Below are 23,385 nucleotides of genomic sequence, written 5' to 3'. Positions count from 1 at the left end.
TGAAACATCTTATACAAAAATAGAGTATGAAGACACATCACTCCATATATTAATCCAGGACTGAATGGCTTCAGCAGTGTGGATTCTGCTCTATTTACAATTTTAAGGAACTTCCTACTTTAGGCAAGTCACAAGGACCTTCTCAGCAGCTGGAAGGCTGGACGAAGGACATGGAGTGATTAGGGAAGGAAGACCAAGAGCATTCCTTGTGTCACCAGTCACGGACAGCGTGTTCATTCTCCGTTCCCGACGGCTCTTGGAGAAACTGCAGGGCTGGGACTACGGGAACAACACTGGTGACAAAGATGCCAACTACAGGAGGGAGTTGGAGGTGCCTACGGACGGATGACATCTCATCACGCAATGCCCTGAGAAATTCACGCAACCCTGGACTGAGGCTGACTGCACGCCTGCCTTCGGCAACACCGCGTACGCACGCTCAGAGCACTCGGAGGGCTTCACACACAGGATTCAGCCTTGCAGCTCTGAATGAAGGGGTGAAAAGGCTTCCCTAGCTAAGATGGTTCTAGCTGAACTCCAGAACAGCCAAATACCTATCAGGGAGAGTGGCCAGAGGAAGAGTCACGAGCTAGCATACTGCCAGGCACGAACGGGAATGCTGAGCAGAGCCCCAGCAAGGCTCACCACTTCTCCCAGGGCTTCCATGGTAAAAGGATGGCTCTGGAAGTAACGGTGTGGGAATCCCCCATCTAGGACATCGCAGTCTTAGGTGCATGTTCATAAAACTACGCTCTGACCTCCAGCGCAGCAGGAAATACTCGTGCTCCCCTACTGCCAGGAGAGCACCGATTGCATGCACAGGAACACAAGCTTTGCTTCCTCCCTGACGCAGATCAGCTCTCTCTTTCGAGAACTAATTCCTACCTCGTTTTGCTCTCTCTTCAAACCCTGATTCCCCTCCAGCCAAACCTCCCTGTGTGCTCTGCCTGCCTTGCCACTAGAGAGGCAGAGGAGCTGGTGCCCTGCTGCTACAGCACGCTGACTCTTCGGTAGAACAGACCAAAGTCCACCTGGAGGCTGAAAAGGCTCATGGGTTTTGCTGGTTTAAAAATAAAAGCAAATTGTTTCTAGGAAATCTGTCTGCATCTGTACGCATATGCTGGCCAGTGCTGCGACTCCAACTCGTATTCCCAGCATTTGGCTGACAGTGGAGAGGACAAGAATGAACCCATCAAACTCCCAAGTGCTCCTGATTGTGCTGTTTTCCCGTAAGATGTTCCTGGTCCAGACAGCAGTTGCACAAAAGCACTGTCAGGAGAATTACAGCTAGAATATTTATCTTTGTCTCCTGTGGGAGACAACTTTATGGCAGATGTTTGCCTACCCAAAGCCTGTCTACACAGGGCTTGCTTCCCGCTGTCTGGTGGCATGAATGAGAGCATTTTGCTTGTTACCCGAAATGATGCAAGTCATCACTGATGGAAACCCTTTGCCCATGGTACCTTTCTGCTGTGGTGTAAGCAGCCCGATAGCCAAGGGTATTAGAACAACGAGGATCAGTAGGAGAAACAGGAATTTAAAAATCAGTCCTGAAAAGGTCAGCTCTTGAGTCACAGCATTGAAGGATACAGGTGAGTTGCTCTGAAGTGCATCTTTCTCCTCTTTTCTTACTCCCTTTTCAGAGGTTTTCATACATACAGAATATATTAAACATGCTGGTGATAACTCAGTCTCTCTTTCAGGCACTATCATTGGACACAGCAGTCATTTTACTCATAGCTTTCTTCTTGCTATTGCAGCTCCACCAATGTTACCCTGGATTCCCCTTATAACCGGAGGTTTCTTCTAGATCTCAAAAAGAGATTGATATATCAAAACCAAATTCAATTACAAAATATAATAATATCCTCTTCTTGGAAGTGAAGCTGCCCCATATTCCAGACTGTGGCAGGATTTTTATGTCCTCAAAAAATTTTTAATAAGTTCTACTTAAAATACATCTGAGTCCCAATCTGCCTGTTCGGCATGTTGTAATGCTCTCAGTTGGAAGATCTGTTCCCTGACAATTCCTCGTGGGCTCTGCCAAAGGGCTCTTCTCAGTTGTCTTCTGCGGACTTGAACATGAGAATGGCGTTGTAGATCTTCAGGGCAGGACCCAGCTTGATACTGAGTATTTTAACTATGTCGCTCTGGTTCAGGAGCAGGAAGGCCTCACCGTCTATCTGCTAGAGGTCGGAAACACAACATAAGATAATGATTACCATCAAGAGATAGGCAGAATTCTCACTTCTGGTCATTCAGTGAAACAAAGTACTTAGATTTGAGGAATGAAAGTACAAACACAGCTCTGAAGGCTGAAACCTTGTATTTCTCCCTAGTTCCAGCACCCACATGCCTGTGAGGTGTCCAGGCATGCTGCCCTCTCCAAGGGTCTTAGGCCTCATCCAGCAGCCCTTTTTCTAGAAACGGAGAAGCCTGAGTGTCAGCAAGGCTTACGGAGAGACCATGAGGAGGATGCTGGTTCATTAGACTTCATATTCACTATAATTGCTCTAAAAAGCCAACAACCATCAAAAATCTTACAGCCTATTCGCAATCTGTGGCCAGAAATTAGATCAGGAAATCCAGAATGCAAGTCTTCAGGAGGCAGCTATCCAAGAATTAATATATTACGCTGATCTACGATGATTAGAAATATAAAATCACCATTTCCTAGTGCATTCATTACACACTGTCATTGCATAGACTCTTCGACTCCTGTTAAGCTGTTCAGGGTAAAATTTAAAGCCAAACACATTTTCTTCTGTTTTTCTTGGTCAGCTCTGCTAAAAACCTTACAGATGAGAAAAATTCCTGAGATGTGAACATCTGGCTCCTCTCACAACTAGTACGTACTACGCCCATAGACAACAAGGCTCTGTTTAAAGGAGAAAAAGTAGTTTCAATCGTTTTCAATGACGCTAAACAGGCTTGCTTAGCACATGGTAAAAGAGAACATATGCTATATAAAACAAGGCATAGTAAAGACACGTCATCTCACTAGGCTTCTAAACACCCTCCTAATCCATCAGCAAGGAGATATTTGATTAGATTCAGAGTAAGCAAGTGAAAAACATACTACATTGTGAAAATAAAGGATGCTCTATGTAGCAGCGAGTGAAATCATAACATACTATTTTAAGAAGAGGTTAAAAATTTACTTGGGTTTACAAGAACATCCACAGAGACAACACAGATATAATTAATATAAACCCCAAATGCTGCAGGGAAGAAGCCAAAGATTAATGGACACAGACAAACAGTATGTGTCTCCTGAAGTTATTCCATTAAAGTCCATTTACAGGGACTGACAGCATCTTGTCCTCTCACTTGATGTTCACCAGTGCAGCAGACAACACCGGACACTCAGCTCATCCAGAATAACAATTCTTCTATTTCTGTAGTCTCCCTAACTAGAATTTTTTTGGACGTCAGTGACTGGTGGAAGAGGATACATTGGATAAACTTGGACAAACATAAAATTAAAGCAAAGAGCTGGGAGCCAGGAGATTTGGTTTCCCCTTCTCTAACAACACAAGAGAGCGTTAGCAAGTTACTTAACTTCCCAGTATGTACACTGGAAATGACAGCAGTGCTCCCAGTCCACAGATGGCCACACAAGATCCCCGAATCTCATCGACAAGCTGCCTAGAGTCTACACTACAGCAATGAACATGTCAAAAATAGCTTGAAACAAATGGACTGCTGCTTAAATTAAATAATATAGAGTCAAGAGTAGCAGAAAACTGCTGGAAAACAGCCCTACATTTCAAAATGTTTTTGAGTCCAATGTTATTACTATGCTTCATTTTCACTGCATTGCCTGAAAGATGCTTATTTTAAACAGACCTTCCCTGAACTGGACCTAGAAACAAGCACAGTATCAGTGCCTGTGCTTTATTATTAATTTCTTTGTTCCATCTTATTTGGATGGTTTTTAAAATTCTGTGCACAATTTGTTCTCTTCGTTCCTAATGTAAGCAGCAACTTATCCCTCTCTCCCCCGCCAAGAGAAGCCTGCAAGGGATTTATTTATCCTCAACGGCGAGCACTCAAAGGCCTGATTACAGCTAACGGACAACGCGAGGGGAGCTCAGCAGTCCCGTCACTCACACCTGAATTAGGGCCAAAGCCAAACTGCTAAAAGGGTTTTAATTTCAAACGGACAATTTGGTTTGAGCATGAACCTGAAAAACAACCCAAGCCCCTCTCATCTGGCATAGGGAATCATACTTTGAGGCTGTAGAAAGTAAGGTATTAAAATAGAACATGGCTATCCGCTCTCTGAACCAGAAAGCAGTCGCTGTGTTCAGGACCCGTTTAAATTACGGCTGGAAGAAATAAAATACATTGTGAATGGTTGGATTCATTAGAAGATTTGCTAGTTCCATCTTACCTACCAAACCCTCACCTCTGAATACATCTTCACTAGAAATCAGGATGCACCTTTTACACTCGGCTACACTGAAAGACTGGTTCATTCGAATAAATTTCATTATTCCCACTATATTCAATTAACGAGCATTCCACGATACTGTTACACTGTGAATAGTGCTTTTTGCAAGCCTCTGTTTCTTTTGCTTTGTATTTTGTGTGCGTGCATGTTTTTTAAAACAAGGGAAAACAAAATACAGATACATAAATCCCATAAAATGCACTACAGCCTGATTCATCCTCAAAGAAAGCCAGCTCTGGGGAGCAGTCATCTATTAAAAACCTGCCCTTTGCAGTCGCTACAACGTGCAATGCTTTTCCTCAGTACCGAGGGTGTGCTCAGCGCCGCACAGAACAGAGAAGGTACAGCCTCTTCCCTCGAGCTCTTACAATCAGAGCAGGAGAGCTGTGATGATAGAAGGGGAGGTACGTCTGTGCAAATTCACCAGGGGCTCATAAAGCATCTCCAAGTCACACCTGCAATGTAACTGGAGGCCGAAGCACTCAACAGAGCCCAAGTGTCTATGATCCACGCAAAGAAGCGTGCTAAGAAAGAGGGCAGCCATACCCCGCGCTAGCTGCGGTTTCTCAGAAGCCGTGGTGAACGCGCCACAGGCAGGGAGCAGACTCGGCCCAGCAAGTGGCAGCAAAGACAGGACACGCTGCATGCAGGAGATGCTCTGATTTCCCAGCCACTGCTGGTTCAAGGAAAGGTTCCCCTCCTGCTCTCACCTCAGCCCGTGGGGGAAGCCAGCGATTCCTGGGAAACCCTACGACTGCCAGCCTCACCGAGAGAAGCAGGCATACGCGCTCGTTAGAGGGAGCAGATGAGATCTTCACTGCACCATTCCAACAGGACATCTTTATAACGATGCCAAACCCACGGCACGATAGTCCAAGACAGGATGTTCAGCATAAGCCCAGCGATTGGAACTGCAGGGGAAACTTAAAGCAGCAGAATGCAATTAGCCGTGCTGGAATTCAGCTCGATGCCGAAGCTGCCTCCTAAATGCCACAGGCTCTTTAATGACAAGTCTGAGCATGTCTTTGCTCTCTGCACTGTAACTCCAGAGTAACGGGGGTATAAAACCACCTCACTGCCGTCGGAGCCGCCAGCCGCACAGCACAGGAGTCGGGCAGACTCGACTTACCTCTTCCCTGAAAACAGACGCTTGTTCTTTGCAACCAGGTAAACGCTGGATAAAGCTTACCACCTGGAATTACATTTGGGAAAAGAGAAATATGGACAATTAAAATGGGGTATCGTCAAGCAAAAAGGTCATATTTCTATACATGAGTACTATATGCAAGAATTTTTAAAACTTTAATACTTATAACTCTCCCATTAATGAAGGGTTTATATGCAAAACATTACTGGGCTGTTGCTGCAACACCCCTGCAAAGCATATTCTGGTTACCCATAATACTTTCTGTATTGCCTTTTGACCATTTATCTTTCTGTAAAAGTCCAGTTTCTCCATTGCTCAAAAGGATCTTTATAAAATAGCAACAATATTTTTACAGATTAAAAGCCGTATATGGCCATACTATTTTAAACCCATCCACAACTTCACTTTCTCTATGGTATTGCTGGAAAGTAAAATCAAAAAGAAATAAGGATTTAGTTTCCCATGATGACATGCCTTTAAGAGACAAGATAAACCAACCGAATGAGGACTGCTGGTTTACCAACATACAGAAGGGAGAAGAGCTGGGAAGGAAAGGCGTTTCGTTTTTATTTAATCCATGGTGGGTGCACAGGATCCACAGAACCAACAGGATTAAACGAGTACAAGTTAATTTTACATTTCACATTAGGGAAAACCTTTCTAAGCAGGAAATATGTTAACATTTGGAATAATCTCCCCGGAGACATGCAAGCAGCCCTTGGATTACATTATATAACACTAAGTAGCGCGAGGAGCAGTCCTGAACGCAGTGGAGGATGACTTAATAGGTATTGTCTTCTCCAGCTGTAGCTCCACTGGTTCATAGAAGATTTGTATATTGAGGCATAATCAGATCAAACATCTCATGCTAATTGGATGCTCCCTTGCAGGAACAGCTCTGTTTCATGAAGCATATTCATTTGAGTTATTACAGATGTGACATTTTTTCCATGAACACAAACGGACAAACAGGAGGGTTCACTGTCAAATACGAGCTTCCCTTTAACTCACGACTGTCAGGCTCTCTCCTAAATCGCGTCACTGCATCTCCGGCTGATCCCACCACTTGACTAATACTCGTTCCCTTCCCCCAGCTCCAACCACGCAGGAACGGAGCTGTCAGCATGCCCTCCGGTTCTGCTCTACCCTGGCAGAAGCCGATTTTTGGTGAACAGCTCTGACTCCCGTTGTTTCTGTTATGTAAGCTGAACGCAGAGCATCCCTCGTGTTTCGCCCTTATCTTCTGCCAGTAGGGACAGCTCCATTTTAAAGGGAACCCCTAAAATCCACATCTCCATCGGGCAGTGACTCCGAATTTTCTTCTATAGAAGTGCAAACTCCTATTATAAACAAATAACAAAATACTACTTTCTTTTTGAATTCCTCCTTGCCCCTTATAATTAAAACACAAATGAAATTCCTCCTGCAGGGTCTCGTACCTTCCAGAATTTAAGAGACAGTTGGACCCCGGGGGGGCGAGATGGTTAAGTGCCCTTTAGTGCCTACAGTATTGAGAGGCTGGTAGAAATCTCCCCGGGAATGATCTGAGCGTGCCTTGCTCCTGTGTCCTTCCCTGCACAATTGCTGCTGGCTCTTGTCACGGACACGGAGTGACGGGCCCTTGATCCGTCTCAGAAGTCATTTGTATGGACACTGCAAGCACTGTGTGCCGCAGGAGTGGCCTTTTAAACAAACAGGAGTCCTGGGGTTTTCCAGAAATGGAGACAAGAGAGGGAAGGAGGATGCAAGAGGAGAATACAGGAGAGAAGGTCCCCAGGATGCGAGCCAGACCCTGGGTTCCACCGAGCCGCAGTGACCTGCCTGGCCCATCACTGCTGGGGGAGGAGAGTCCCCGAACCACACTGTGGCAGTTGAGGGACAAGGGAGGCTCCCCGAACCACGACGTGGAAGTTGAGGGACAAGGGAGGCTCCCCGAACCACGACGTGGAAGTTGAGGGACAAGGGAGGCTCCCTGAACCACGACGTGGAAGTTGAGGGACAAGGGAGGCTCCCTGAACCACGACGTGGAAGTTGAGGGACAAGGGAGGCTCCCCGAACCACGACGTGGAAGTTGAGGGACAAGGGAGGCTCCCTGAACCATGCCGTGGCAGTTGAGGGACAAGGGAGGCTCCCCAAACCACGACGTGGCAGTTGAGGCACAAGGGAGGCTCGGGTGCACAAGGCCAAAGCACAGTAACACCATGGGCTAGAGGAAACCAACACAGCCCCACGACGGTGGCAGTGAAGCCCTGAACCAAGGGAAAGGGTGAGGCCGGAGGGGCTCAAGATGAGGGTGGGAGAGGAGTCAGACAGGTTGGGAGCACAGCGGGATCAGGCAGATCAGGGCTTTTCCTTTGAGGAGGTGAACGCCTGCCTGCCCTTCCTGCTGTAACAACCTCAGTGCTCACAGAGCTATCTGGTGGGGGCATCTTGCTCTACAACTGCCTTGGGGAAGGGGGGTGAAAAAGAGCTTTATGCAATTCTCGGAACACCTTAGAAACACCATGCAACCCATATGGAAGGTGCTGATGCAATCCCAGATGTGTGATATATTGAAACCAGCACAGTATTGGTGTAACTTTTCGGTAAAGTTGGAAGGTAGCCTCATGCAGCACCCCGTTAATATCCAGCTACAGCAGAACTGACAATGCCTCGTGAGACTGTGCAGAGAGGAGCTGCGTTTAACCGGGATTTAGTAACGCACCAGCAATTAGCACAAGGACAGTCCTCCCACAAGGTGTTAGCATCTGATGCAGGATTAACTCATGAACAATACAAGTCTAGCACATAGTAATGTTCTTCTGTGATTCAATATCCTTCACTCTGAAAACATGGCAGGAAGCTTTCAATAAATAACAAAGCTGCATTAAAGTAACTACTCTTGTTGACTGTTCAGAGTTACCAAGTTTCTTAGCTTGAGGGCCCCTTAATACAGCTGCTGCTCTGCCATTTCAGCTGTTCTCAACCAAGAGAGACTTAAAGCAACATTTTCTTCCTTAATGTGGGTTTTATAAAATAAAAACAGTTCCTCGGTCTGAAACCAAAGGAGAATTTTACACCCCCGCCGCTCTTGTTTCAGATCAGCAGAATGGCCTCCTTTGTGCAGCAGAGTTCAAAGCACAACCCAAAGGCAAATGGTTGCCCTGTAGGAAGATGTTAGGAGCCCAAATGCCGGCAGATCAAATCTAGTTTGGACTCACTAAAACACAGAAAGTCCTGCTGCTTTCATCTTCCAGACCTGCGGCTACATTTTACTGCACATGCTGATCCTGCAAGTGCTCATACAGAGGCCAAATTGATTCCTATGGGAATCTGTGATGAATGTCATTTGCAAAACCAAATCCACTTTACTGAAATTCAAGACAAAACCTGTAATGACTTTAGCCAGTCCATCGTGGTGCTGCAACTGATCTTTTTAATGTGCCATTCACACTCCCACTGGCAGTCGAAACTTCATCAGTTGTTTCAGGCTGCAGCACACAGCACAGTTCAGGGTATTCTGGGTTTTGAACCGCTATATCCAGTGCCCTGCATTCATGCCCTGTGGTCCCTGCTTACATTCATCCGTTATCAAACTAATATCCCAATTAAATTTACCCAGCAGTTGCTTTAAAGGTCAAATGCAAAGGACAAATTTTATTTGGCTTGTATCCTGACTCTGTTCTTCCATGAACCAGCCTCCATGTTTTATCCAAAAGAAAGAGATTCTGATTCTCATGTCAGAGGATTAACCTCCTTCTGCCTTTATTGATTTTTTAAAAGACCTTGTGGAAAAGATCATTGGAAGCTTTCTCAAAATAAGGATATGAACAGCAAATCTTTCAGAGAGATTTTTTCTTCCTTGCTATGAATTTAGTTCAAACACATTCTCATTACAAAAAAAAAAACCTCAACAAAAAAGGACGAAGTTTTAAAACAGCCACACTAATTGCTCTAACCCCTTCACAACTGCTGTGGTTCCTGTTTCTTGTGATACTGCAATCCCACCAGACTCCTAGCAGACCTCCAGCATGAAAAGCAAAGTCAAGATTGGATTTATCTGATGTAAGAGGCACTTAGGGAAAATGCACTTTCTAAAAGTCTCTGAAGATCCTCTATGCATCATGAAGAACAGCACCTTTTTCCTGCTTTGCAGATTACCTACATCCTTGCAAGTGCAACATTACAGCACATTTCTCTTGAATTAAATGGCCTGCGATTAAGCGCCAGGATCCAAATTGTCACCACTTCCCAAGTGGAGATACAAATATTATTTATGCCCAAGGCATCGAGGCAAAAACCAACTACTCAGCACACAAAAGATACCGGCTTTTTCACACGCCACCTAATTACAGGAGACATCTCAAGAGCTAGAACTGCAGAGACGTATCCCCAGCTGCACAGCTACCTCTGTCAGAAATCAGGTCAGGCTGTGGGCAGTTTTGTTCCAGAGGAATCAGGCAGGGAGACGCAGGAGGAGTGGGCATGCACTGTGCAGTTTGGAATTAACTACAATATAAAAGTGAATCAGCAGCAAAGTCATGGGGGGGGGGGGGGGGAGATCAGAGAGAAATGGAATCTGCTGTCAGAATCATGGTTCAGGCCCGAGGACTAAAAGATCAAGGGGTAAATAAACAAAGAAAGGGAGGGAATCCTATTCAGGGAAATGAGCCATGGACACCAGAGGGTTAACAGGGATCCTCCCCCTCCTTTGTAAAGGGACTTGGGTATAACTTCTAGCTGAGTCAGCTATGGCATATGCAAAGCAAACAGAAAAGCATTGCCTAGGAAAGAAAATAAAGATGTCTTCCAATTAGCACTCCAGAAGAGGAGGGCTCTGTCAGTCCCGCACCGCGAGAGAGCAGAAGAGGGAACAGGTAACTCACCTCTTCCACGGTCCATTTGGCCACGTGTTTGGCTGTGAGGCCCGAGACCTCTGGCAAGAGCTTGCAGTGCTGCTCCCAGCAGAGATGGAGGCGATGGGTCGGGTTAGAGGCCAGGGAAGGCATGAAGATGGACTGGTGGAGGGCCTGCTGGAGATCCAAGTCAGGGTCTGGAAAAGGAAACGAGACAAGTCAGAGCAAGGCTTCAAGTAGGAGCAATTACAACACAGGAGGTGGAAGGGTCACACTGGAGGAAAAAGCAAGGCAGGGCAAGCAGCCGGCCAGGCACGGCTACTGCATGGCACCCTGAGCTTTCAGGGCATTCCTCCCACCCTCCCAAGAAGGAGAAAGAAAAAAAGATCAGATTGCCAGGCTGGAGGCTTTATCATTAGCTTCTTCCCTGGAAAATGATGTCATGCTGCTAATAGAGAAGATGTTTGCAGCGTTTTATTGACAAGGTGGAGGAGTTCTGGTAACAGCATCTTCGGCTGGAAACTAATGGCATTGTTCCAGCTCACAGCTGTAGCCAGCCTGCGAAGAGTGCTACGTGTGCCAGCGATGGCCTGGGCTCGCTGCCTCCCCAGGAGACTCCCCCAGGCCAGGAGTGCTGCACGTTACCTCCAGACATTGACTCTCGCCTCATGTGTCAAGTGACGGAAGCTTTAAAAATCAAGGCAAAAAAAGGAAGAAATCACCCCTCCCTAATGAGATCACTCCAGTAGTGCAGAGTCATGGTCCTACAGGGCCGTGCCTGGTTATACAACAGGAAGCGAAGCAGAGGATGGAAACAAGATGGGAAATATTCCTCTGGTTCACAGCGGTGAACGTGTGCTGTCCCCTCACCCCCCGCCTGTGTGCGGGGTGCGCAGGCTGCCCGGCGCCATCCCGTGGCAACCGTACAAAATTCCCAGTTTGTTCCTGCCTTCAGAAAGGTTCGGCATGCTCAGCGCCGGTACGGCTGCCGCTCGCCTCTGCTGGGTTTGCTCACTGTTAGCACGAATGGTTGTTAGTAGGATGGTGTGTAAGGATCTGTCGGGTGCGCCAGTCGCTACATGTAAAGCACAAAGGAAAATAGTATTGTAAAGAAAAAGCAACTTTCCATGATTTGCCTGCTCCTCGCCAGCCGAAGTGAAAGCAGCCCTGGAGGTAGAGCCTGATCTAGTGAAAGGTCACTCCCTTGTCCCCAGCTGTGTCACCTTACCTCGTCTCCACCTCCTAAAGGACAGCATCAAATACAGGTCTCTATTTCTAATAAGGAGACCAAAGGAGGAGAATTTAAAACAACAAAGCCTGAGTAAGAACTGCTCAGTTCAGGAGATGATGCCCCTGGTGACAACAGGGCACAGGACACGGCTCCTGGGAGGGCTGTCACCTACTCCTCACCTCCCCGGTGGCAGGGGGGTTTTATGTACTGCCACGTCCCTGCGGGGCGAGCGCTGCTTCTATCGCAGACTGTCTCCTTTTCTTCACTAAGCCCAAATCCTCGGGGGTAAGCATCCAAACCACAATCTAAAGAAATTATTTTCCCTCCGAGAAGGAAGCAGTGTTCTAATAGTTTAAACATAGACGGGATGAAAGCTCCGGGTAATCGTGAAATTACAGGTCAGTGGCTTACTGCAGAATTCCCCGCCACTGATTTCCATCACTCTGTTTAAGGTGAATGCAAAGGGAGAGCAGACAGCTTCCCCTGCCAGCTGCAACTGCAGCCCGTAGCTGGCAGACTTCTCCAGCTCTGCCTGCAGAAGTCAGCACTAGGTAAAAATGAGTATTAAAAAAAAAAAAAAAAAGCTAGGCACCTGTCCCAGTTTGTGCCTGCTTAGCTATTTTTGATTGCAGACTTATTACCATGTTAAATCCTCCTAAAAGCCTGGTCAGCTTGGTTCTCTGAAATAGCTTTTTATAGTAAATCTGAAAGTTAAGCATATGGTTTGCTAAAGTGATATCAGGAAGCTTCTCTCAAAACTTAACCTGTCACGTACCAGGAAAAAAAAAAAAAAAGCATTGTTTTTCTCCTTAATTTTTTGTTTTATTTGTCATCCTTAGGAGAACCTTAAAAAAGTTACCACCCAAAATGATTCTAATTATGTTTCTGAATACCCAGTGGGGTCTAAAGAAAGAAGCTGATGGAACTTAAGCTATCTGCCAGGTTTTGACCAAGTCTCCGTTGTCACCTCTGCTGGCTCTGTCAGCGGGATGGTCATCCACTGCCTGGGGAACAAAAACCCCTCGCCGCTTCAGAAGAGTATACAGAGGCACAAGAGATGGTGCAAGCTTGACTTCTCAGTTAATAAATATGAGGCTTCGCTCTGCAAAGTATTAAATATTTCACTTCTAAGTAATTTTACCTTTCCTCCTCATTTTAGAGGAAGAAAGACTACCATTACCATCACCTCCAGCATGTGCTTTCTCTTGACTGTGGAATCGAAGACAAAAAAGCTGTAAAGTTTAAAATGCTCCTTGTGACTGTGGTATATTGCACATACATGCACACAGACAGGGAAAGAAATAAGATTTAACCAACCTTTCGCACTGCTTTCCTGTTTCACCAGCTGGAACTTTATATAGGCATGCGAGCACCCAAGCCTGAAAGCATCAATTACAAAACGTTTCAAAAGATACACAAATATGATATAATTTCTTCTCTATACAGAGATTAATGGGACTTTTAGGAACCAAAACCTTTTCCCTCTTAAAATAAGCAATAGCACTGCTCTGTCCCTGACGTCTCTCTCTAAGCTAAGGACTGTGCTATTAAATTCATGGCTAGAACTCAGATTTGAGTTTACTGCAGGAAAGAGAGGGCCCAAAATAACAGGAGGAAGGGAGGAGATTTACCATGTCATTCTAAAACCCTATGCTGCAAATCTCTGATCAAATCGGGCTGTTCTAAGTTATGATTTACATCTTATTTCAGATATAGCAGCAGCAGCAAGAAACACAACTGTTAACGCATGAAAATACATCACAAAAATCTTATTTACTTTTTCGGATTGGCTTTGATGTCTGCAGAGGAATCCTCTTCTACCCAGTCTCGCTCTTGGTTGTTTTCAGACTGTTCCGACAGACTGTGAACACTGCTTTGACATGACTTTTCACTGTCTTGTGCAGATTTTCTGGAAAGACAGATAAATGATAGTTGCTAAACTGACATCCTCTGTTCCCTTTTCCCGCAGGAGAGCAAAGCTGGCTGCTCCTTGCAAGTGAGAGCAACAACTACCACCTAGTGGCAGAAGCTTTCCTCTCCCCCACCATCACTACTGGCACAGTACAAAGTGCTTTTTTGCTGTTCAGTGCAGATTGAGAGAGATTATGTGAAATAAATCAGCCCCTGTGGACTGAGGCTCTGATCCCAGCAGCTACAAGAAACCCACTGAAGCATGTGTTCTGGTGAAATCAAGAGATTTAAGATTTCTGAATCTTGATACGTCCGGATAACATTTAAGAGTCTCCATGACTGAGTTTGATGCACAAACTGAGCTACACAGCTGCCCAAGCAAGGACAAGCAGGAAGGTGTTATCAGGTTTTTTATTGCATACTGAATTCAGACCTCCCTGCATTATTGGGAAATGAAATACTTAGAAGAACAGAAATATATTACAATTTTAGAATGCCATTTATTCTGGGAGAATCCCAAAGCTCCCGAGAGAGCTTTATGGTAACAGCGCCATCGAAATGCAATCAATTCTGGTGTTGAGGTTAGCAAATGGAGACCCCTGCACATTTCTGGGATGGGAGGAGGTAAACTTTAGCCACGTATGCTGGGGAGGGGAAAGAAGTACTCCTTTTTTCTGGCCAAATATATCTTGAAAACGTTGTAAATCTAAGCAAAACAAATGTATATACGCTTTTATATACAACAAAGACCAGAAGTATTGCTGGAGTTTGCTCTAGTGAGACTGGATTCGTACACACTAAAGGTGACAATAATAAAAGCCTTCGTGTCTGGGTCTGTCCCATGACACATTTTAACTGCCTCCTGCAGTCCAAAAACCAATACACAGTTTGCTTCAGTGATACTCAATTCCAAGATTTTCATGTAAGAAAATAAAATATCTTGTTTGCCAAGCGATACACATACAGTCGTTACGCCTACCAGTGTAATGCAGCCGACTGGGGTGGATTGCAGTTACAGTTTAATAGTGCAAAATAACCTTGCTTGACAGTTTTAGGACAGGAAACGAAGGAAAAGAATATATTTTAAATTGAAACAGCAAGGAAAAATTTATGGAGACAGAATGCAATTTCCTTTGTTGGAATGTGACCAGAGCAGCAGGATTAAGGAATCAAGAAACCTATTAAGGCATATGAGGGTATAAAAGTGCACTGCTCTGGGTTAAGAGCGTCTGGGGCATGGGTCAATATTACAGACAGATGAACTCAATGCTCTGCTGCTTCTCTGCCAATTCCTGTGTTTTTCAGCCTTGTAAAATGGTTTTGCTCCCCAGTCCCTGGCCAAGAAAAGGGTTCAGCTCACCGGGATTGTGGAGAGTCCTCCTGAGAAGACTCTCCTGCTCCCAACAGAAACGGGGCAGGAGTCTCCAGCCTCTTGGCTTTCTGCATGCTGTGGCTGGGGGAAGGTCTCTCCCCACTCAGGCGGTCCTGTAACAAGTTTTCTCTGTTGAGGTTCACATCAGAATACGGGCAGCCAACTAACCTGTGTTAAAGAAAAAAAGAGAAAAAAAAAGAGAGAGAGAGATGACGATGCATGTTTTGAAGTCATACACTCTTACTAGCCTCAGGCAGACATATCCATCAACAAACCCAGAAAAAGTGAGGCCAAAACCACTCGGGGCGATGTTATTACCCAGCTTTAGATGCGGGAAAGCAGGGGACTACATGGCAGAATTAGAAACCAAAGTCATGTTTTTAAAGAGTCACCTCAGAGAACAAGAAGAGCTATTCCTCTGTAACCTGTTTGTCTAAACAATGTTTCATGAAATAAGAGAGTCCTGCAACTTTCACTCTGAAAAATGCAAAGCCCTTTACCACATTATATACTACTACATCTTCAGACCTCCCATCTGAGATTGTCTTCTTGCTCTTTAAAATAGTTTAATCGAGAAAAACCGTCCTTTTCCAAGAGCACATAAGAAATCAAAAGGCAGAGCACAACATGTGAGCTCGCTCTCCTCGCTCTTATACTTTAAAAGTCTGCCCGCACTCCCTCCCTCTTCAACTGTCTCCTTGCATGCTGTCCTTAGGTATATTATCTTACAAAAAAAATCCCTTCGGTAATGCTGGAATGTAGAAATTGGAGTGAATTAATCCATGTTGGATTGCATTGCAGTTGCAATGATTATACTGGTGTAAACAGAATTTATGATGAAACAGCACATTTAGACACAAGAGGGAGCTGGAATTGCAGTTATAACTATCTCCAGAATAAACACCCTGAGATAATTTCAGTGCAGTGCAGGTGTTTATCGCTGCATTATTATTATTATGGACAGCAGTCAGACTCTCACAGGCAGAACCCTCGTAAGATCTCATATACATACGTATAATGTGTTCCATATCGTGGTCCCCTGACGTGACCGATACCGTGGCAGCCTGGAGTAGGACACGCTTGTCCCACTGTTCCCACTCGATCAACAGCACCTGGTAATACAATAAAAAAAGTTAAACAGATTTGTAAAATGCTCCCTGCATCTGAAGAGCAGACTGCACTTAGGAGAATTATTCAACATAACAATATGATGTCATCTACTTTACCTAGAGGGACTTGCAAAGCATGTCCAGTTTTTGCACACCAGCCTACTGGATGAACATCAGGGCTGTCTGCATCGACCCAGAAATCATAATTACGGTCCCAACCATCAAAATGTATCTAAAAGAAGCACACAATCTCAGTGAGAGACAAGTTAAGGACATGACTCAGCTTTTATTTTAACTTCCCCCGCCTTTGCTCAGCTCGGGGCTGATTCATTCAATCTTTCAGTCAAGCACAATCGTCCTTTGTGCTCAGTGTAACTGTTTGTTTTCCTGACCCCGGCATCTATGTTTTACAGAACAACCAGATTCCGGCGACACAGTCAAATCACAGGGTCCGCAAGAAAGCACAGGCCGTGGGGTGCTCCAGCATACTCTATACTCAAAGACTAAATCTATGCAAACACAACTGCTCATTTAATTGTTTTGTTTTCTGAGGATCCCAAAACACTTATAAAAGCCAACGAGTTCGGTGAGTTTTGCAGGGAACAAGACAGAATTTTCTGCTGGATGAAAGGACTCAGATCCAGGTCAGGTTAACACAGACCAAGGATCACCGCCGTTTAAAGGCTAGTGGGTTGTCTACGTGGCAGAGTTTCAAACAAATGTATGAACTGAGTATCATGCTACTATATATTGGCAAAACTTGACTTTTGCTTGCAGTCGCAGGGATGAGACTGAGAATCAAATGGCTAATGGGGAGCAAACTCCACTCCTGCCCACATAATCACCCTTTGGGAAGGAGACCTGTGGCCGAGGAGCCTCCGTCGGTGCAGCCTCCACTTTAGCTGGCTCGTACTTAATTTCTCAGAAGCCAAAGCACAACAGATTTTTCTGGCAATATATTTATGTGAATGGTATTAGTCAAAATGCGTTTATGTAACAAATTCATACTGGAGAATGAAGCTGCTGCCCACATGTACCAGGGTTTAACTTGCTTTGGGTATTCCTTTAAGTATGCTAGGAAAAAAAAATTGTCAGGTAGCTTCCCACCAGCAGAACATTAATGCTGCCTTCGCTCGCACAGATCACACAGAAACTGCTAAGAGACAGAAAATCATGCTGTCAAATGTTATTTCAAAATAGTTACACTAAAACAGTAACTAACAATACCAGGCAATTCCATCAGATTTCAACAGGACAAAACAACAGAAATCAACAGTCGGGCAAGCCTGTAGGCTAGATCATCTGCAAGGCTCCTCACACCAAATGACTATTTCTTCTGTACTGCCAATCACTATATTCCTCAGCACAAGGGCTCTGCACTTTGAAGCAAGGTCATACCTTGATGCGATGGTCATCTTTGTCAACTATTGTTGCCACTCTTATCAAGATGGGATTTCTTCTGTCCACAGCCTCTAACTTCATATTAACTTGGAATCCGTGAGCAGGACGCTGAAAGAGAGGATTGTAAGCAGAATGCTAACAAGTCTGGGCGTTCAGAGCTAGTCACCTGCTCTGAATGAAATGCGCTGAACTTTTCATCTACCATTCAAATGCCTGTGCAGCTTTGGCCCCTGATCTCACACGGCAGCCTGATTCGGAGGTTAAAATCAGAGTTTTCTAGAGGATTAAGCTGTCTGTTTGTCAGCAGCCCAAAACCACTCAGGAGGAAGCCTGAGCTTCCTCAGTGCAGAGGAGCATTTCACAGCCAGGGCAAAAGGCACTTCCCTAACAGAAAAAAGGCCAGATACTACCACAAGCTCCGCCAACACACGGACTCCACAGTCCGACAGCAAAACTCCCAAACACAGCAGAGAGATGATCTCACACCTGCCGAGGACAGTGGCCAGTTCACCACTCTTATACCTGAACACCTGAAACACACCACTGCGTGCCGTCCCTTCTTCACCACACTACGTGACACCCTTCTTCTGAATCTGAATTCTCTCAGTGCCAGTGACACCCTTCTTGGCACCTGGATATTACAGTTACCTTCACCCAGCAGGTTACCATCTACTTCAACAACTGCATCTGCTTGTTACCGACGACTGCCGAGAACTGCGGTGCTGGGACTCGCGAGCAGCTCCAGCTGACCAAGTCTCCCACCTGCAGTTGCTGACTTCCCCCGTCTCTCAAACCCCAGCGGTCAAACTACTTTGTAAAAACTCCAGAATGTCCTTTGACCTGATGCGTGCCCTATGCAGCACCCACAGCTATAAACCTCTAAGTAACGTTTATAAACCACAGATATAAACCTCTAAGACAGCGTTTACCAATTTTTCCATTTATCTTTAAATGACTGACTGCAAATTCCTCCTCTGACCTCCTCAGCTGGGGGTTATGGAGCACTGGATACTCATTCAAAACACGTCCTTCTTCACTTTGGCACACAAAGGTCAGGATTTTAGCAAGAGATGATAAATCATGTCTTTGAACAAGATCAGGTTAATGAAAAGATGATTATAATCACTCTTCCCTCACTATCTTCCTTACCCTTTTTACTGCCAGTAGCTGGGGGTGGGGAAGGAGGTCCACTTCTGAGCTAAGGGGATTACAGACTCCAAACCTCAAGTTTCTCTTTGGCCCTTTCACCTGGACGCAGACAATTATCCCCAGGCTTTCAGCCGCACGACACATCGGAAGCCAGACAACCTAAACTGCTTTTAGTTTTAAGAGCATCTTATTGAACCAGCCAACCTTGTCCGTCTTCCCTGAGGAAGGAACCTGAGTGCTAGAGAACAAAATCCTGCCCCGAAGATGAGCAGGGCTACTTAAGTCTTGCTGAAGGGTTGCTGCCTTTTTGGTAGTAGCTTTTGAATGTTTTTGAATGGACAGCCCAAGACAATGGGCTGAAATAGTGATGCTGACAACCAAGCTGTCTCCTCCTGCGTTTTTGGGTGGAGGAAAAGGCAGAAATCCAGACACAAGATCTGCTATTTGTGCTGATGATCAGTGTCTCCAGACTACATAAGATAGCTCTTGAAAACTGTTAAAAACTAATTCAGTGAGAAATGCCTGTTCTGGCTCTCAACCCATATTTTTATGTACTGATTTCCTGTAATTGCTAGCTGGAATAATAATAATAATAAAAAAAAAATCAATAACTGTGCCATGTATTTGCACTTCAGACCAACCAAGCCAGAAAAATAACGAGGTTTGATCTTGAAAGAGTTCTATTAACTGTTGATATATCAAATGTCTCTTTTTTTCTGTCTCATTTTCAAAACACAGTCTTGGATGCTAATTTATATTCTGGAGTTTCACGACAGCCAGAATTGGCCCTTCTCCTCTTCTCTCAAAGCCAGATACCTGAAGGAGCAAAACAACGGCTGCAGAGACGTATGTAAAACAGGAAAAGAGGCAGACAAGGCAGTTGCATTCCCCCTTGGGAAGGCACTTCACTTTGGAAGAATCCGAGACAGGGAGTACTCGGTACTGAAAAGGCTCCCTGTCCTGAGCAAAGCCCCGTTATCTTCAGGTGACATTTCTCAACACATTCTGAAAATCTGCAGAAAGCGTGCCGTAATGACAGATTACTGAGGACTTCAGACTGGGAGTTTTAAGTAGGTCATTCTTCACTGTTTCTTTTTGTTTTATTATCTTTCCAAAATATTTGTCTCTACAAAACTACTTCTATTGTTCCTTTACTGTGTAGAAGACCAATTGCTGCATTCTTTCGCTCTTGTATTCTGAAGGTTCCCGTTTTCCAGCACTGCTGGGATTTTATGAGCACGGCTCAGGAAAGGGCTGAGCCTACCCTGGGGGCAACAAATATGTCCTACTGACAAGCTTCACTCATTATCCTGCACGCTGGCTCCGAGGTGCTTCACACGCTGCGCTGCGTGATCGACGATGCTGTCTGCCCAACTCTGGAAAACCTTAATCCAAGGGATGTTTTGGAGTTCAGCTGTGCTGCAGATAACTCCAGCTGTGGCCTTACAGTTCTCTAAAGAGGCAAAACCAGTCTCTTCCTATTCCCTGACACCCACCTTGCAACCCCCAACAACCTCAAATGGACACCTGCTGAAATCTAGCAATTATCAAACTTGTCTGGCTGGATTTTTACCTCCCTTATCTGAGGCCTCCCTGATTGCTTTTCCTCCTCAGTCCCAAAGAGCTTACCAACAAAATATACAGGAGGGCAGCAGGTATTAACCTGCAGCGCTAACTTCATCGAAAGGAATCAAGACAAGTGTCACGACGGCACAGAAAAGTTTTTAAACATATTACAAAGTTTAGCAAGGTGAGCAGCAGTGCAGAAGAAGCTGCTAAGAAAAAAAAAAATCAACTTTAAAGTATGGGGTTTTTTTATGAAGTTACTTTAAAGGCTTTTGTTTTCTTTCTGCTCACAGTGAGCTTCCAATGTAAGAAAGAAAAGCTTGCGCTCCCAAGGTTGAGAGCACCATCCTCAGATTTAGTCTGCAGGATGATCTTGCTCCATCTAGGAGTCTGGCAGAGATGCTCCGTCATCTGTTAGCATGCTTATGTCTGTGGAGGGCACAGCTGGCTCCTCCCTAGAAGAGCTAAGATCTATAGTAGAACATGTAGGTCCTTGATAGGAACTTCTCACTCTACCTTAATTCCAGCCTAACCAACCAGGGGAAGAAGGATTTGCACAACTGCAAGGTGATAATACTTTAGAGAAGTTTTTAAAACTTCATGCGGAGAGGACACCTGATGGAGGAACTGCACGCTTCTCGTTCCCCCTCAAACACACGCACACAGCCCACCCCTTCCTCCCTTCCCCACCAAACATCACCAGCGGCAGGTCAGTGATATCCACCTCTGACCCCTACGAAGGGAGAGTCTGGAAAGTCTGTTCAAACAGCATCAGTCCTGCTCAGATATCAACTGGGAGATCCCCTTTGCTCACCCAGTCAGACCTCGAGCAGAAGACCAGCTCTTTCTCTTCTCCACGGCCTCTCTGAGGCAAGGTACTGCCCTTCATACATTCCTCTGAAAGCTACACTTATCTGTGTGGACTGAAGGCTCTTCCTTTAAATCTGCTAATGGTGCAAGTTAAGCTGTTTAGTCAAAAATCCTTTCCAAGACAGCTTTTTACGGAATTTAAAAAAAAAATAAAAATCTTGTAGTCCGCTGTGTGTTTTGTTTTAGCAGCAGTGACAGATGATCTTAAACTCAAAGTAAAAAACCCAGTTGCACCCTCTTGGCACAGACGTGGTGAACCACCATCAAAGAAAGCATCTAGCAAGAAAGGGTAGATAGAGCAGTTTCCCCTACCCTCCTGATCTAGGACAATCAAAGAGATTCACCAACCAGTTTGAATGCTCTTGCTGGGGCTGCCTGGGAATTAGTTTCTTCCAAGTATTTCTCCCATGAGAAGACTTTGGAATCCTTGTATCCTGAAAAAAGCAGAGAATTAACATTTAAGTAAGAAAAACCCACATTTATTGTTACAAACAACAGAAAAGCAGCTATGTAACACATGGCTATTATGTTAATTTAGCACTTACAATGGATAGTGCTGGAAAGTGCTCTGTTTATTCATACACACCACTTACAGCACACACAGCAGCACCGCAAGTTTCCCTAGCTTCCACACAGGGCTTTAACCCTGACCTGAAAGACCTGAAGAGTTCATTTCCGTACAGCTTATTCAACGCTTATTCTCTAGAGAAAGCTGCCAATTAAGAGCTAGTCAGAGGATTCTGCGATGTGCAATGGCATCACTGAATTAATTTCCTATTTTATTAACTATTCTATGTGTGAGTGCCTGCAAGATTGTAGAAACTTCTCGTCTCCTGCTACCTACTCACCCATAGCTGAGTAAAACCAGCAGTCTGGAGATAAAAGGCTCCATCGCCATTACCATCATCTCAGACACCTACATGGGTGTGCTGCTCTAACGACAACGGGATGTCTCTCCCTGGCAGCTACATTTAAGAAACTGCTCTACTTTTTTCCCCCTCCTATTTCATTATTTTTCAGCCTCAGTATTGTTTCCTTTTGGCAGGAGGGTGCAGGGACTAAATGCACAGGACAGCCTGCAAATTGCTACGCATAAACCTCTCAGCAGAGAAACCAGAATTGACTGCAGATTCTGCTGGGGGCACGGGCAATCATGATATGAGTAGGGGAGCTGCACGCCACAGCCTTGTTGCACGTTCCAGGAGCAGGAACAGATGCGGTGCTGCTGAAGAAAGCGTGTTTACAACCCCTTTTGCATCTGCAGCAAAGGCACAAAGGCTCATTCCTCCAAGGCAGAGGGATCTTGTAGCGCCACCCACTCTACCAAACTTGATACACAGTAATTACAGAAATTCTTGCTCCAGGGCTGTCAATCTAGCATACAGCAGACAACATTTTAAAATTTTTGTTATTTTTAAGGTGAATGAGCACTTCCAAGGCCTGAAAACAGCATTGATTTTCCTGTACGTTCTGTCCTTTTTCATTTGCCAACATTCTCTTCATTTACTGAATTCCAGTGCAGCAGAAAGAGATGTGGCTTCAGTTACTCCTCCATTTCCAGAAATTCCATCTTATCATCTATGAAATCATGATACTGATTCCTCTTTCTTCCAGCTCACCTTAAAGGAAGTGCTGTAAATACTTCAAAGTTATTTCCCTTCTGAAATCAAATTCAATTACAAATTACCAAACCCCGTTCCATTTTTTGAAAGAGCTATGAAACAAAATGAAATGCAGCGGCAAAAAGCATGAACAATAATATTGTTCACTCAGTAGAAAAAAGAGTACCGAACGGAACCTATAACTTGCAAATATGTAATTATGGGGAAGAGAAAGCTTGCACGTTTTTTGACTGAGGCGGGAAATAAGTCTCACTTTCAACATACCAGGTGGTGTTGTCAGTGGGGTTCCAGTTTCTTGGCAGTAGCCAACAGGACGAATATATGGGCTGCTAGCTTCACACCTGAATGAAAGAGAGAAAGTTGGCACCAGTCAATTTTAAAGCAAAAAGAAAAGCAGAATTTCAAATGCTGACTGATACGCCTTTGCTGGGTTAGCAGATGCTTTCAGTGGGTGTGATCATGGTGTAAAAGACAAGCATTACCTCGTTAGAATTTATAACGTCAAGTTTTCAAGGCGTTTAAGCTGCCCCACAGGACAGAGAAATACAAAGATGACTGGTGCTTTAAAAAAACAAAATTCCCCCCCCCATGGACCATACCAACCACAGTTCAGCCTGGACATAGATCATGCGAGCTAAAATGCAAAGGAAGCGAAGAAACAAAAACCAAACCCTCGTCCCTAACTGAAACGCCGTTACTGTGGAAGAAGGGGAAAT

General features: G+C 44.9%; 1 protein-coding gene across 1 annotated transcript in view; it reads right to left on the bottom strand.

Annotated features, from left to right (window-relative positions):
* Positions 1-2,057: 2,057 nt before the first annotated feature.
* The window catches only part of LOC309598608 (lethal(3)malignant brain tumor-like protein 4), a gene marked incomplete at both ends in the record, with an annotated part of 37,439 nt that continues 16,111 nt past the window's right edge, over positions 2,058-23,385 (bottom strand). The window contains 11 exons of the mRNA XM_082329348.1: positions 2,058-2,186; positions 5,586-5,648; positions 10,469-10,635; positions 12,987-13,048; positions 13,447-13,578; positions 14,941-15,120; positions 15,965-16,064; positions 16,179-16,293; positions 17,460-17,570; positions 21,396-21,481; positions 22,934-23,010. Coding sequence (XP_082185474.1) covers positions 2,058-2,186; positions 5,586-5,648; positions 10,469-10,635; positions 12,987-13,048; positions 13,447-13,578; positions 14,941-15,120; positions 15,965-16,064; positions 16,179-16,293; positions 17,460-17,570; positions 21,396-21,481; positions 22,934-23,010 — 1,222 coding nt within the window. The remainder of the gene's footprint in view (positions 2,187-5,585; positions 5,649-10,468; positions 10,636-12,986; positions 13,049-13,446; positions 13,579-14,940; positions 15,121-15,964; positions 16,065-16,178; positions 16,294-17,459; positions 17,571-21,395; positions 21,482-22,933; positions 23,011-23,385) is intronic.

This window comes from Platalea leucorodia (assembly GCF_965183815.1).
Source record: "Platalea leucorodia genome assembly, chromosome: 18".
Taxonomy (NCBI): Eukaryota; Metazoa; Chordata; class Aves; order Pelecaniformes; family Threskiornithidae; genus Platalea; species Platalea leucorodia.
The sequence above is the reverse complement of the archived record's forward strand: the minus strand, read 5'-3'. Positions and strand labels throughout refer to the sequence as shown.